Raw genomic sequence first — 16135 nt, 5'->3', positions numbered from 1 at the left:
ATAAATCTTGATATATTTAAAGTTAGAGCTAAGAGACCAGAAAAAAAAATGAGTATAGAGAAAATAGAGAAAATTTAATTCAAAGCATATGGTCTATTAACATGTAATATCTACATTTATCTCTGTAAAATGTTTCATTGTGCTTAGCAGAAGGTCTGACTTTTAGATTTAAAAACAGAAAATTGCATAAATCATATTCCTACAACCATACTCTTTCTCGTCCTCTACCCAACTCAGAGGGCTTTTGATTTAGGGATTGTAGATATGCGATAGAATATACTGTTCCCCCTTTTAAAAATTTATCTCTATGGTGGTCATGGCTGCATTAATGCCAAAGAACTGTACACTTAAAAATGGTTAAAATGGTAAATTTTATGTTATGTATATTTTACCACAATAAAAAAATTAAATTATCAACTTTAAAAATGATAACTTAGCACGAACCCCTATGTCTTTATGCTTACCAAAATAAATCACATTTTTAACATTTGGCATATAAGCTAATCTTGATAGGGCAAGAACTGCTATGTTTATAAGCATGTGGAAGTCACTTTCCTAATGTGAATGTAAGAAAGATATTTGTATGTGTAGGCCTCTGAAAAAAATCTAAGTGGGTAGACAGCCTTGACTCCCCTTGTAGAAGGTCCTGAAGGATAGAAAAAACAAATTAATATCAGTTTTTTATACCCCGGAAAATTCTACTGGGGTATAAAAGTAGAATGCTTTAGTAAAAAATTTCCATTGCAATGCTTATGCCATGATACAAGATTTAAAATCCACATTAGCCAGTTCATTATTTAAATAACCCACCCTAAACCCTTCTTTCACAGTTTATGAGATGGTAATCATATTGGCAAACAAATTATTACACAAAACATAAAACACAAACTTGCAGAAGTTGTTTCCAAATGTAAAAAAATCATAATATTCATAAATTTCTTAGTCTTTTCATTTGTTTTCAAATTTATATCAGATGATGCCTTTTTCATTAAAAGCATCCGTGCTCTTATTTATTCAAAGTTTTCATCATCTGTATTTAGGTATCTTGATTCTCCATGCTTCAAGATAAAAAAATCTTCAGTCTTAAGTCCATATCTTTCTAGAGCTTCACTCAGTTTCACTGGAGGCTCTAAGTAATGCTAGCAAAGGGCAGAGAGAAGAAAAATGGAAAAAGATGAACAATATGTGTATTTGGGGAATATTTCAATAAGAGTTCAAACTAAAATAACCAACAAATGCTTAGTTAAAATGATGCCCTTTTTTTCATCGAAGCATTAGCAAATGAGTCTACCACATTTTCTAATACAGTTTGAGTCATTAAGTCAATAGAAATATTTATTGTTGGATAAAAATCAATGTACGCCAACACCCATGTGTCTCAAATTTGGTACCATCATGAACATCGTTGTATTGCATGAAATCTGATCACTATTTCACTATATGAAATTCTGATCTAAATGGGAATCCATGCCAAAGATGATATTAGAGAATTAAATGTTACCAACATTTTGAAAAACATAGAAATCTGAGACTGTGTAACTGTGATTGTGTATGTGTATATAAACAAATGCTAAAGCAAATGTTTTTGGCTGAAGAAGGGTTGTTATCCTCAAAATCTCTAGCCAAATACAGAAACCATAGTCTACAGAATGAAAGAGGGTCCTAGAGAATACAGCTTTGACGGGTGGGGTTTCCATATTCCCCTTTATTTCCTCACCTTTTCATAGCTCAATAAAAAGGGAAGACAGCACACAGTGTGACTGACAATGTTTTCACCCACTCAAGTGTTTTCCAAATATACTGAGACCATGTGAATATGGAATACAGGTATTTGTACCTTTTAATATCTTAATAATTTATTAATGAATGATAAATCATTTCATCGGTTATTTCTCTTTTGGTCTAAATCTTTACGTTGTATAATAGTTATTTTTTCTTTATTCAAAGAGTTTTTTCCTAGTTTCAATTTGAAAAGTTGTAAAATGTGCAAGTACAAACCAGGAATAAAAAAAAAAAAATCAGTCTTTGATCTAATCGCTAGTGGAAAATCTGCCTCTCCCCAGGCAACAAGTATCTTTTGAGTGCCTACAAAACATGCCAGGCTAGAGAACCAAACAAAAATCCTTGCCTTCATGGAGCTTCTAACACAGAGATAGATAAGAAATGAATAAGAAAATAGATACTACCTGAGTGGTTGATATGTTCTGGGGAGAACAAAGGAGGAAGGTGCTAAGTGCGGGGATGGAGATTTAACTTTAAATATAACAGAGTCTAAGAAGTCTCCAGAAAGGTGGCATTTGAGCAAAGACCTGATGGAGCAGATTGCATAGGGCATTGCAGAAAACTATGAGAGCTGAGGCTTTGACTCCAAGTGTAATGGGAAGTTACCAGCTCCTGGTGGCAGAGGAGTGTCATGATCTGCTTCAAGTTGTAAAGTCACTGCCCTCTATAGTGTTTAGAACAGCAGAATGGTAGCAGTGAAGGTGGTGAGAAGTGGTCAAATTCTGAATATAATCTGAAGGTTGAGTTGATTGTGTGTTGGCGGTGGGAACTGGATGGATGGATTGCATGAGAGAAAGAGGAATCAAGATTTTTGGCCTCGCCGGGCATGGTGGCTCACGCCTGTAATCCTAGCACTCTGGAAGGCCGAGGAGGGAGGATTGCTTGAGCTCTGGAGTTCCAGACCAGCCTGCGCAAGAGCGAGACCCGTCTCTACTAAAGATAGAAAAAATCAGCCTAGCATGGTGGCGCATGCCTGTAGTCCCAGCTACTCAGGAGGCTGAGTCAAGAGCATAGCTTGAGCCCAGGAGTTTGAGGTTGCTGTGAGCTGGGCTGATGCCATGGCACTCTAGCCCAGGCAACGGAGTGAGACTCTGTCTCAAAAAAAAAAAAAAATTTTGGCCTAGTAACTGGAAAGTGGGAGTTGCCCTTTACTGAGATGTACAAGAAGTAAGTTTGAGAGAAGATGAGGAAGTTGGATTTCAGATTTAGTTCTAGGTACCTAATAGACATCCAAGTGGAGATGTCAAGTAGGCAGCTGGATATATAAATGTGGATCATAGTGGGTAAAATTCTAAACTAGAGAGGTACAGAAGACAGATGGTATTTAAAGCCGTTAAGACTAGATTTCACCCCCAAGGAAGTAACCAACTAGAGAAAAACAGAGGTTGATGGACTGATTCCTAAGGCACTCAGTGTTTGGAGGGAGGGGAGATGAGGAACTAGCAACAGAGACTAAGAAGGGACAGCCAAGGCATATCCATCGGACTGCAGATATGCTGACCCCTGCGATTTCCCCAAATGTGGGAAACCCGACTGCATAATTTGTAGTAGTTGGGGACTGTGTTCACACTCTCCCCTAATTAAAAAAAAAAAAAAGACAGCCAATGATGGACTAGGAAAACCAGGGAAGTTTCTTGAGGCTTAATTTTAAATGCACAGGTTTGGTAATAGTTACCAGTCACACACAGGTGGTCTTTTTTCCTCCTTGCTCACTTCCAGGTTCATGACTGTGTTTAAAGGATCAAGGATGCCTTTCAACTGACTACTAAATAAGTTAAGTTTTAACTATACCTTTGTTACTCATTAATGGATAGATAACAGGAATCTACTTTTAGCCTATTTTTTATATAAGGAGATCACTATTACCAATAAAATTTAACTTTACATAATAGCCTAAGTCAAGATTTTTTTCCCCAAATAATTCCCTAAATAATTTTAGTTTAAGAGATTTCAAAATGATAAAATTCTTGTTAAATGATTTTTCTCTCATGCTCTACAAGTCTTAGCCAACAATACACATACACAATCACCCGACACTAATAAATTTCCTTGCTAAACTATAACTTCAGTGTAGAGCATGATGTTGTATGGATTTTGATAATGTTTTAGTTGGCAGAAGACCCTGTGTCTTTAATCTGCCCAGATTTAGCAGTATCTTTCTGAGTTTCTTCATAGGTCAATTCTTGACTGTTTCAACCATCTAGCAGATAACCCTGGAAGTAGGCAAGAAAGACTTTTGAATGACTGAGAGTTCTATCTCATAGTCTAAGCACTTTAGTCCACAAGGGAGATAAAAATACCCCACAGCTACGGGACCAAACAACTATATACCTGTAAAACAAGACAATAGGTCAGAGATCAATATGAGCAAGTAGGGAATGCAGACAAGCTCCCAGCACTCTGTACCCATCAATGGTCAGGCAACCAGCCCCAGACAACTCCTAAAGGGGTCGCTGTTTTACAATCTACTACAATAGAATACATGCAAAATAAAGACTTGGGTCACTTAAAAGTTAACACATACATTATGTAATACCTGAAATGTTTCCATCAAAAATAGTGATTTAAGTTTCAGTGCTTAAATACATCATCTAGGAAATCCACTCATCATCCCCCAGATAAATTAGGTATTGCTATATATGCAATTTTAGAGCGTTGCCAAGTTAAGGACATCCTTCATCAGCTTATTTTACAGTAAGTGGCTGTATAACAGCTTATATGCAAAAAGTTGTAAAGTGTTTAGAAATCATAGGCTAATTGTTCTCTCTAAAACTTCCATCTACTTTATAATATAACAAATTATTAGCTGTTGCTTTTGTTACTCAACTAACATCAAAATGTGAACAAATTCCAAATTGCTGAAGGCTAAATGAGTTTTTATTACATCTCTCATTAAGAAATAAAGATGGAGGTTAGATTTATAACAGGAATAGTTCTTAAAAGATGAACAACACAATAATTCTTGAATATAGGTTTCTGATCCTTTTCTCATTTTCCCCATCTGCGTAAAGAGCACAACTGTCTACCCAATTACTCAAGCTAAAAATCTAAGTGTTAATCTTGATTCCTTTCTTTGCATAGGTTTAATAAAATACTATTACTTCATCCAAGACACTGGTGTGTGTGTGTGTGTGTATATATATATATATATATATATATACACATATATATATGGAACATATACACACATATATGGAATAAGAAACTGCCACCAAATATAGTGGTATGCCACTGGAAACCAGTCTCAAACATCCCCCTTCCCTAAACACACACACACACACACACACACACACACACACACACACACACACACACACACATTTACATTCTCATTCACCTTCCCCACCCTTGGTGGTTAATCATTTATCCATTCTATTCCCTCTCCCAATAGTGTGGCTAAGAATTGCTGCATCACAGCTCAGGGTTGCTGTGTCACTGGATAGGAATTTTGATTGGGGGTGGGGGAATAGGCAGGCAATGTATTAGGTAATTCTGGAACAGGCTGCATCTCTGGGAGAGGGCAGGCCAGAAATGAGACAGGGGAATGCTTAAAACACAGCAAGAAAACACTGGGTTCCTGCAAAGAGGCCCTGGGATGTGGAAGATGCCGCAGAAAGCAAGTCAAATTCTAACTATCCATGTCTAAATTTTGCTCAGGGCAGGCCCTTGACCCAGGAAAGGAGAGAAAGCTTTATACTATCCTCTGATTGATCCCAGAACCTTGGCTTGTAGTAGAGCTCTAGGATCTAGCTACCCTAAGGAAATATCAGCTCTTCTATCTTAGTCTAGGAATAAAACCACATTTATCTCAATGCCTGGCACATAGCAGACACTGAATCGATGTTTACTGGGTGAATAACATATTTCTAGAAAGTTCCACACTGTCTGTCTAGCCTTACTTCTCCCATTGCTCTCTGAGCCCTCCATTCTCCCACTGAACTGACTCCTCACTGTTTCCCACATTTACCACCTCTGAGCCTATGCTCTGCCCTTTCCTCCTCTGGAAATGCCTCCCTCCTTGCCTTTTTCAGAGCCAAGTTCAAATGTCACTTGTTCCATGAAGCTCTCCTTGATCCCTCCCATCAGTGACCACTTCTCTGTCCCACATGACAGCACTTCCCCCTCCCAACATCTGTATCACGTACACGTCTTCCATCTTCCGCTAGAACAACAGCCTCCTTGAGGGGTCAGACATCATGGCTCATTTTTCTATTCCCCAGACTACACACACAGATTTTTGGTTATCGAAAACACATGCTTTGTTAACAATAGAAATAAGCCAAAAGAAAAACACACAATGAGGCTTTTTCACTGTATATAAATGTTGTTTTGCTAATTAGTATGACTTACCATCCTCATTCATATAATGACTATGATGCCTATGTATGGTCTGATTCCTCAGTCTGGTCTCTGAAAACCCCACTAGGGGACGGTGATGCCTCAGTCCTATCATTGGTCTGACACACAATCAAAGTTCTTTTTATCACAATCAAACTCACCTCATTTGCTAAGGCAAAAGTTCCCCAGTGAACTGCCACAGATTTCTTTGTTTGGACATCAATGTGAATCCTTACAGCTTCTTCTGGGTCTACGTGCTGATATTTCATAAACCACCTGATGAAACACAGCAATTTATTAATTCTGGCCTTTGAAATATACACTAAATTCTAATTACTGCTTCATTTAATCAACTTTTAAGATTTTACACAGGAATATGGATGTTTAAGAAATAATCGGTGTGGTTACTTTCATTTTCACTTCCCCTCCCTATTCCTTCATTTGATTTTGAATCAGCACACCTAAGAATTAAGCTATTTTGCCAACAGAAACAGCAACATGCAGTAGTGGTCCTGTCAACCACTTTTCAGCCACTGAACTCACACTGGATTCATCTAGGCGCACTGGACTCATCTACAGAAGTTTTAATAAATACTGCTGACTAGTGTGCACTCTCAGTGATTCTGATTTTAATTTTCTGGGGTGGGACCTGGGCACTGGCATTTTGTAAAGCTCCCCCTCCCACCCCAGTCGAGTCCAATGTGTAGCCAGAGTAGAAAACCACTGGATGAACATAAATAATGCAGGGGAGGATGAGCCAGAAACCAAGTCTGGAGGGCAGGTCAATGCTAGATTGGAAAACAAAGCACAACAAAACAGATTCTACACAGGATTAAGTCACAATAGGCAAAAGTGTCTCCCTTTAGTCCACTTTTCTACTGAAAAATAAAACAAGCAAAGTTCTTTCTTGTACAAATTGTCATACAATAAACAAATCTCAAGTAAAACTCCCCTCTGAACAAAATTTTGTTTCATGTATAATTTGATTTTACTGATGATTTATCTGAAGACTTACTGTTCATTTAAAAAGTAGATAATTTACAGTCCTGGATATAAATCAAAGAAACTGAATATAAATAGGTAAAGAACTGAAAACCAAAACTTCAACTGCAAAAGAACCTGAATGTCCTGCTGATAGGAATTTTTTTTAACTTACTAAGGCAAAAAGCAAACAAAACTTAGTATGTAAAATTTAAAGATCAGGAGCAAAAAAATCCAATTACTATTCAAGGAATTTTATTTACACATCACAAAACTAAACAATAAGGTGTTTGGTTTGGCAAGAAGAGAAGACTACTGGGTGACTGATGGAGATATTGTGGAAACAATGAAAGGCTGCCTAATGCCTTGGGAAGAACAAGGGCTCAGGAGGCAGAAGGCTTGAGTGTGAATCCCAGGTCTAACAGTACCTGGAATGCCTTAGAAAGTCTCTCCAAATTCTCTGAGCTTCCATTTCCTTGTCTGTGAAATACAACTTTAGCCCCATCTTGTAAGGGTGTTGTGAGGATTAAACAAGACAAAGTTTATGGAAGCATCAAGTACAGCACCCACTTCATAGAATTCTTCCAAAAGAGTAAAGAGTGGCAAAATCGACACTCTCAGAAGAAAGAATTATTATTTCTGATGCAAAGGAAAAAGTGTACTGTCTACAAGCAAATCCTTTGCCTTCCAAACCATCAGTTTAGAAGAGGAAATGCAAGACTGTCTTCACATTATATATATCCTGGTCTACCACTGCCAACTGACACTATATCGAAGACCAATAGATATGGATCCAGCACAGGGACTTCGCACTGTATAGAACACAGCACGGAGAAGTTCATCCATCTGCAACAGCTAGAGGGTTGTTATTTACTGTTAGGAGTTGCTGGGTCCTGTGAGAGCCTAAAAACAAAGCCACTGTGTTCTGAACAGCAGATTAGAGAAGCACTGTTCCGCCGTATCTCCTGACACTCAGAATTCAGGGCAAGATGAAAACAGTTTTTGGAGTTTCTATTATTTTTTTTAATCCTACTGCAAATCAAAGGGATAAATGTATTCCTTTCTACCCTCATGTCTATCTAAAATAAATTTAAAACCTCTACTCTGATGTAACCATTAAAATAAAACCTTAAAATCCTAATTGACTAGATAAAACCTGGTTACAGATCTCCAAAGAATGAAATGTTCCAAAGCGTGTCACTGAAAGTTGTTTTTGGTATAATCATCTGGCATCCATAGAGCACTCTCAACCTTTGTTGAATGGATAATCTTATTTCCAGAACTGTCAGTACTGACCAGAGAAATAGATTACACAGTAGAGGCTACCCCAACTTAACTCAGTAGGGGCAAATAATAGCCTCCTGTCCTTTCCTCATCTCAGAACCAAGACGGCTGCAATGCAAGCAGGAAGGAGGAATTATGTGAATAAATATGTGCTTATTGGTTGTATACATTTCATCATCACGAATATGTGGCAAATTTATATACTGCTACGTATGAAAATTTATTTTCATAATTACAAATAAGAGATACTCTAACATATTAAGAACACATATTGAACAAAGCCCAATACCATATGAAACTGATTTGTAACTGTTCTAAAAAAATACAGGTTGACTGATGTTTTGAGACATTTCGTTAGAATTATAATTATTTAACTGGAAGGTGAAATTCAAGTACTACTATTGATTTATAATAATTTTAATAATTATCAGGAACCAAAAAAGGTAAAAAATATCTAACCCCCAAAATAAGAAAACTAGCAAAAAACATAAAAGGGAGAAATAAGCATTAAAAAAGATAGGGGGAAAATTGTTTTAGTGAATCTAAAAAGATAACAAGTATGACAAAATCATGAAAAAAAGATCAGATCCATATAATTCATCTATGTAATAGAGAAATACTTGTTCTTCTGCTTGTAGGATTACCTAAATAAAATGCATTTGTATGTATCTGTACATATACTATAGAATAAAATAAAACCTTTTTTTTTTTTTTTGAGACAGGATCTCACTCTGTCACCCAGGCTGGAATACAGTGGCATGATCACAGTTCATAGCAGCAGCCTCCAACTCCTTGGTTCAAATAATCCTCTCGTTCAGCCTCTCAAGGAGCTGGGACTATAGGTGCACACCACCACACCTGGCTGATTTTTAAAATTTTTTTTGTAGAGATGGGGTCTCACTGTGTTGCCTAGGCTGGTCTCAAACTCCTGGGCTCAAGCAATCCTCCCACCTCGGGCTCTGAGAGTGCTTGGATTACATGCGTGAGCCGCCATACCCAGTCAAATAAAACATTTTTTAAATTACTCCTGATTTTGTTACTATCAGTGTTTATTTTCTCTTTACTTGTACACATAAACCAAAGTTAACTGAAATCTAACTGAATTCTTTGAAATCACTTCTCTTTTCCCTAGACAGTATTAAGGAAAACAAAGATAATGAATGAATCTCCCAGCTCTCCAATGACAGTGTGACCTTCAGCTTCTCTAAAGATAGATGATGTGTAGGTCAAGGTTGGATAATAAGCTGTGTGTGAGTAATGCAAAAATGTCACAACCAGATTAGCTTCAGTGCTGACTGAGATAAGACTATCACAAGGGACTAATGCCATAGACCACAGCCTTGTTTTTTCTCTCTGCTAAACATAGGAGAGCTATAGGACAGGGGATTGGTGCATTCCAGTCACAGAGCAAAAAGTGCTTATATAAAGAAAGGCCAGGGACAGTGGCCCACACCTGCAATCCCAGCACTTTGGGAGGCCGAGGTGGGAGGACTGCTTGAGGCCCCAGGAGTTTGAGACCAGCCTGCACAACATAGTGAGACCCTATTCTAACTAAAAATAGAAAAATTAGCTGGGTGTGGTGGTGGCTCCTGTAGTCTTAGCTACTTGGGAGGCTGAGGCAGAAGGATCACTAGAACCCAGGAGTTTGAGTCTGCAGTGAGCTGTGATTGTGCCACTGCACTCCAGCTGGGTGGCAGAGTAAGACCCTACCTCGAGGGAAAAAAAAATGTATTCTCCATGTCAAAGAAAGAACAAGAGTAAGGTTTGATTACTGGCAGATCAGTTAATTCTCATTACAAAAAAAGACAAGTATGTGAGATAATGCACATGTTAAATAGCTTGATTTAGCTATTACACAATATATACATATATCAAAGCATCATGTTGCATACCATATATACAATTTCATTTGTCAATTTAAAAATTTTAACTTAAGGTATTTTAAAATTTAAAAAGAGTAATTAAATCTTACCCACCAACCCCAATCAATGTATAATAAGGTTTACCATTAAAATCACAAATTACACAGTATCACAAAGTCATAACTACTTTTAAGTTCAGTTAACTTACCACACAGCCAGAATGTTTCTTTGGAAGTCTACGTACCTTGGTTCATAAGCTCCAATGGGAATAGCTGCAAGGTCAAAAGGTCCAAATCTTTTTCCTATCTCTTCAAAAGCTGGGCAATAACCAGTATCTCCTGCAAAAAAAAATCGATTCCAAGGCCCCAAGACAGACCAGCTGCCCCACAGAACCTTGTTGTCATCCATTAGAGTCCTTTTACACCAGTGTTGGGAAGGTGTAAAGACAAAGGTGACCTTATCGTGTCCGGGGACACAATTCTCCTCCCACCAGTCCAGCTCAATGACATTCTCACAACCACATTTTTGCATCCAGTCGAGGAGACCCAAAGGCACAAACCATCTCAACTCATTACCAAATCGCTCATTCAAAGCAATGACAGAACCGTAATCCAGATGGTCATAGTGGTTGTGGCTGATAAGGACTGCATCTATTGGGGGGAGTTCACTTATTGTGCACGGGGGACGCCGAAATCGCTTTGGACCCATGTACTGGGATGGTGAGGCGCGAGAGCTGAAGATGGGATCCGTAAGAAATATGAGCTCATCCATCTCCACCAACACCGTTGCATGCCCCAGCCACGTGACTCTTAAGCCAGCTTCCCGCACTCCAGCTTCTTCAGGGTCAGCGACAAAATACGGCGTTAGCACTGGGAGTTCTTTGTCAAGTTCCTATGTATATAAAGAAAGACAAAATAGCAGTTAGGAAAAAAGGTATTATATCATCACAGACTGTATTTTGACCTAAATTATAGCAAGAAGGGTTATTTTGGTAGAACTGAAGTCATTCAATAAACCTGCTATTTTTGCTTTTTCCTTGAAAATGCAAACTTCTTTCTGAATCTGACTTAACAATCCTGATAATAGAGTAATCTTTTTCATCCCAAATGCAATAGGCAAAGGGAAAATTAAATTGGAAACTTTGAGTACTGCCAAATTTATCAATTTTTTTTAAAGGCTTTCTTTGGTAGTGGCAGAAGCAGACTGGCCCAGATGCAGTCACTTTTGTATCACCATTTCCCTCGGCTGGTATGCGTGCTGCTGAAAACTGCCTCAGAAGCAGGGCAGTCCTTGGCAGCAGTAAAGAAAGCTTATGACCACTTATTTATTTGTAGCTCTTGGATCTCAGATATAAATCTGACCTTGAGTACATATAATTCAAAGTGCAGCACTGTGATGATCCTTGGGCAAACCACAGTCATAAACAGTCCTCCTCATTCCTTAACCTTCCAGTTTTCTACCATTGATCAAAACAAAGTGCAACAGGATCGGTGCTCATGAGAAGCTAAACATTTGGGGAGAGGGTGGTAAACAGATGTAAAATGACAACCACAACAAAGGGTGATAAGTATTATTCCTTGATTATTCTACATTTTATACTTGAATTAAGTTAGGCCAACAAAAAACTGTTTTAGGGTCACAGACCTGGCTTTTATAAAACTGTGCCCTGTTGTCATGCTACACAGCTGCGTTGAGGTCTCACAGGATGCTGCCTCATGAAATCTGCCACGCATGTATTTGGGCTGAAGACCTGGTACCACTTCTACTTTCCCACTTACCCCAGAAACATTTCTATCAATCCTCAGTAACAAGAAAAGCTCTTCTTCTCCAGAGCAACTGGCTTTATCATTTGACTGGCACTGGGAAAACTCTTAACATTTCATGCTTCTCTCTTTGCTGTGACCAGGAAGTTCAAAGTAAAAGCTGAGGCCACCTCCAGCAATGTGCAGGGCATGATGGAAAGTATTTCTGTACTGACTTTATTCTTGGCTTTATTTTTCTACCCTAATAGCACACTTGCTCTTATATGCTCATCCATTTGTTTTTTACTGCTACATGTATTTTTTGTAAGTTGCTAGAAATCAATTTTTAAAAGGGTGTGGTGTTGGATAAGCAATTAAATAAAATATAAGACATGCTACAGGCTGATATAAAGGAATGAAAAGCCCAGTTGCCAAAAGCATCATAGACACAGTGACTTGTCTTGGGTTCCTAACGATGAGAAATTCATGAGAAAAAGGAAGAAGGGTATTTCAGGCGGAGAAACTACTCAAGAAAACGCACACAGCCAAACAGGAATATGGTATTTGGGGGCAGGGGACAAACTAAATCTATAAAGGACTGGAACACAATAAGAGCCTTGAGTGCCATACTCCACCCACAGACAATGAGGAAGCATCTTTCTGCGCATGCACACACAGACATGATCCAATTTATGTTTAGATAAAACAATTCTAGAGTCCAAATGATGGCTGAAGGATATCACAACAGTTGCCAGGCTGTAAAGAGACGAGGACCTGAACCAAGGAGGCAGCAGTGGGCAGAGACCAGAGAGGGCAAATGGCAGAGATGCTGGTGAAGGAAAACTGAGAGGTCACTGGAAGAGTCTGAATGGGAAGAAGCCCTGCACGGGAAGAGAAGGAGCAGCACAGGTGGAAGATGACAAAGATTTCTCTTAGCCACTCTAAGCCTTAGTTTCCTCATCTGGAAAATGGGTATAATAATTATACCTACACGTCATTGCTGTAAGGACTGAATTAGGAGTGGCTGGCACACAATAAGCATTCTACAAGTATTCCAAAAGAAATAGAAAGCAAGCTCCAACCCTGACAACCAATCAGGCACCAATCCTATGGATCTCCTGCATTTCCACATAGCCACTACCCTAGTTAAGATCCTAAATGACATCCAGATACTTTGATCTTTCAACTGTCTGCCTGTCAACTCAATCCATACACAAAAGTCACCTCAAAAAATGTCTATAAACCCAGGCACGGTGGCTCACGCCTGTAATCCTAGCACTCTGGGAGGCCGAGGCGGGCGGACTGTTTGAGCTCAGGAGTTCAAGACCAGCCTGAGCAAGAGCCAGACCCCATCTCTACTAAAAATAGAAAGAAATTATATATATGGACAGCTAAAAATATATACAGAAAAAATTAGCCGGGCATGGTGGCGCATGCCTGTAGTCCCAGCTACTCGGGAGGCTGAGACAGGAGGATTGCTCGAGCCCAGGAGTCTGAGGTTGCTGTGAGCTAGGCTGACGCCATGGCACTCACTCTAGCCTGGGCAACAGAGTGAGAATCTGTCTCAAAACAAACAAACAAACAAAAAAAGGTTAAAAAAAAAAGTCTATTAAAGGATAACTCTCTGCCCTGCTGAAAAATCCTCACCGCTCTCCCCTCCCTGACTAAGCCTGTCTCACCTCCACAGCCCAACAGTAAGCTCTCCATGGACTGCCCAGTTCTCTCCAGCTGTATTTCATGACACCCCTCTACATGTGCTCTCTGTCCCACCTACAAGTGGACTACTTCACGCCCCTGAACTGAGCTTGAGAATGCTGCACGGAACTGATCTCACTTCTCAGGTTAAACTGTCTTCCTCCTCTCATCCCTTTGAGACCAAAATCAAATCACACAGCTTCATGAGGCCACCTATGAGTCTCCACAGCCGGAAGCACTCACTCCTGGCTCTCAACCTCCATGCCTCTCTGTTAACACATCTCCTCTGGATATTCTGGTTATATGTACATAGAATTCACCCCCTGTCTTATGCAACTTGGAATCATTCATTCACGGTGTCACAGTGTCTGTGTCTGAAACACAGCACATACTCAATAAAATTTGTTGAATGAATGAGTAAATAAATGAATGTCAATTTTTCAATTGGCTGTCAAATTTGGTAGTTTAGTGAATAACAACAAATGTCATATGGCATACTTACCAAGAATTAGGAGAAAAGGGAGATGGGATGAATATAAATTGAGTACCTACCATGTCTGGCATCATACTAGGCACATAATGATGATGATGAATTATCTAATATATCAAGTACTTTAGTATAACACAAAATAATATTAACAATAGCTACCATTTATGGAGTGCTTACTATATATATGCTAGATGCTGTACTAACTTCTTTATAAGAATTTCTTTTTTTTTTTTTTTTTTTGACACAGAGTCTCACTTTGTTGCCTGGGCTAGAGTGAGTGCTGTGGCATCAGCCTAGCTCACAGCAACCTCAAACTCCTGGGCTTAAGCGATCCTCCTGCCTCAGCCTCCTGAGTAGCTGGGACTACAGGCATGCGCCACCATGCCCGGCTAATTTTTTCTATATATATTTTTAGTTGTCCAGATAATTTTTATTTCTATTTTTAGTAGAGACGGGGTCTGGCTCAGGCTGGTCTCGAACTCCTGACCTCGAGCAATCCACCCGCCTCGGTCTCCCAGAGTGCTAAGATTACAGGCGTGAGCCACCGCGCCCAGCCTATAAGAATTTCTTAATTTAATATTGACCTATAACACTGGCAGTAGGTACTATTAACTACCTCTACCTTACAGATAAGAAAACAAAGAATTGGAGAAGCTACAGCATTCACACAAGGTCACACGGCTAGCCTCCCTGTATACTGCCTCCCACCATCACAGTTACTCCCATTAAATTTCATTTAATACACAATAAAAAAAAAAAGTAGCCTGGGGACCAGGTGGGGAGAATAAGGGGAAATGGATTACAAAAGGACACAAAGGAACTTCAGGGATGATGGATATATTCATTATCTTGATTATAGTCATCTTTTCATGGGTATATTCATAGGTCAAAATGCATCAAATTGTACATTTTAAGTATCTGGAACTTGTATTATGTTAATAAAACAATTTTTAAAATTTTAAGTAGCATCAGGTTTAAACAGTGCATCAAAATATCTGTAACAAAATTGTCTGAAAACTGCTGCATTTTCTTATTTGCACTAAGTTTAAAAGTCATCTGAAAGTTAACATTTGCCATTATCTGCTCACTACTGGGGGGAAACAAAACCTTCACAGGAATAACTCTGGCAGCCTCAACTTGTTCTCCAAAGCACTAACAGGTAAAGTGCTAAAAGAAGCCAGTCACAAAGGACCACATATTGTAGGATTCCGTTTATATGCAATACCCAGAATAAGCAAATCCAGACAGAAAATAGATTAGTGGTTTGGATGGGGAGGGGGAGGAATTGGGGGGTGATAATTAAGGGGCATAAGTTTCTTTTGGGGATAATAAAAATGTCATTAGATTGTGGTGATACTTGTGCAACTCTGTGAATATACTAAAAACCATTAACTTGTATACTTTAAATGGGCCAATTGTATAGTATTTGAATTATGTCTCAATAAAGCTGTATAAAAAAAGGTAAAGTAGTACAAGAGATCTGAATTAAGTAGTCACACTTTTCTTTATGTTCTTTCCTTCACGTTATATTGTTCCTATGTCCATCACAAAAGAGTAGTTTATTTTAATGAATTTTATCTCTAGCACTAGTATCCCATAAAACTCAAAGAAATGGAATCTCCAATTGAGATTCCAAAATGAAAAAAATCATTTTTTACTTTCTAACTTAATCACCAAAGTTTGAAAAAGCATGGAGAAAAGGGGGTGGAGAGGGGAGGGATTCTTGTTTATTTGAGAAAACCAAGCACTCACTTGCCATTTTCTTGGCTAGATCAAAACTTTCTTGGCTGGTCTTTCTTTTCGAAAGCTGCAAAAGGGAAAATCCCAAGACCCATAACTAACCAGTACACTAATGTTTTACTTTTCTTGGGAAAGGGGAAACATCCTAACATTCATTCAACCACTACTCTTTCCCAGGTGCTTTAAATATATTATGTCATCTAAATTTGTGAAGCAGACAC

At 38.7% G+C, this 16135-nt stretch overlaps 1 protein-coding gene and 1 pseudogene across 5 annotated transcripts in view; one reads left to right on the top strand and one right to left on the bottom strand.

The window, feature by feature from the left end:
* Positions 1-941: 941 nt before the first annotated feature.
* Positions 942-16135, bottom strand: part of NAPEPLD (N-acyl phosphatidylethanolamine phospholipase D) — a 36536-nt gene continuing 21342 nt past the window's right edge. For all 5 annotated transcript variants that reach the window (XM_045564285.1, XM_045564282.1, XM_045564281.1 and 2 more), the window contains exons 3-5: positions 10492-11138; positions 6282-6396; positions 942-1139 (exon numbers count right to left, since the gene is read on the bottom strand). In XM_045564285.1, coding sequence (XP_045420241.1) covers positions 1011-1139; positions 6282-6396; positions 10492-11138 — 891 coding nt within the window. In that variant the 3' untranslated portion in view covers positions 942-1010. The remainder of the gene's footprint in view (positions 1140-6281; positions 6397-10491; positions 11139-16135) is intronic.
* Positions 3232-3361, top strand: LOC123647918 (annotated as a pseudogene).

Source organism: Lemur catta, chromosome 11 (genome assembly GCF_020740605.2).
Source record: "Lemur catta isolate mLemCat1 chromosome 11, mLemCat1.pri, whole genome shotgun sequence".
NCBI classification, from domain to species: Eukaryota; Metazoa; Chordata; class Mammalia; order Primates; family Lemuridae; genus Lemur; species Lemur catta.
The sequence above is the reverse complement of the archived record's forward strand: the minus strand, read 5'-3'. Positions and strand labels throughout refer to the sequence as shown.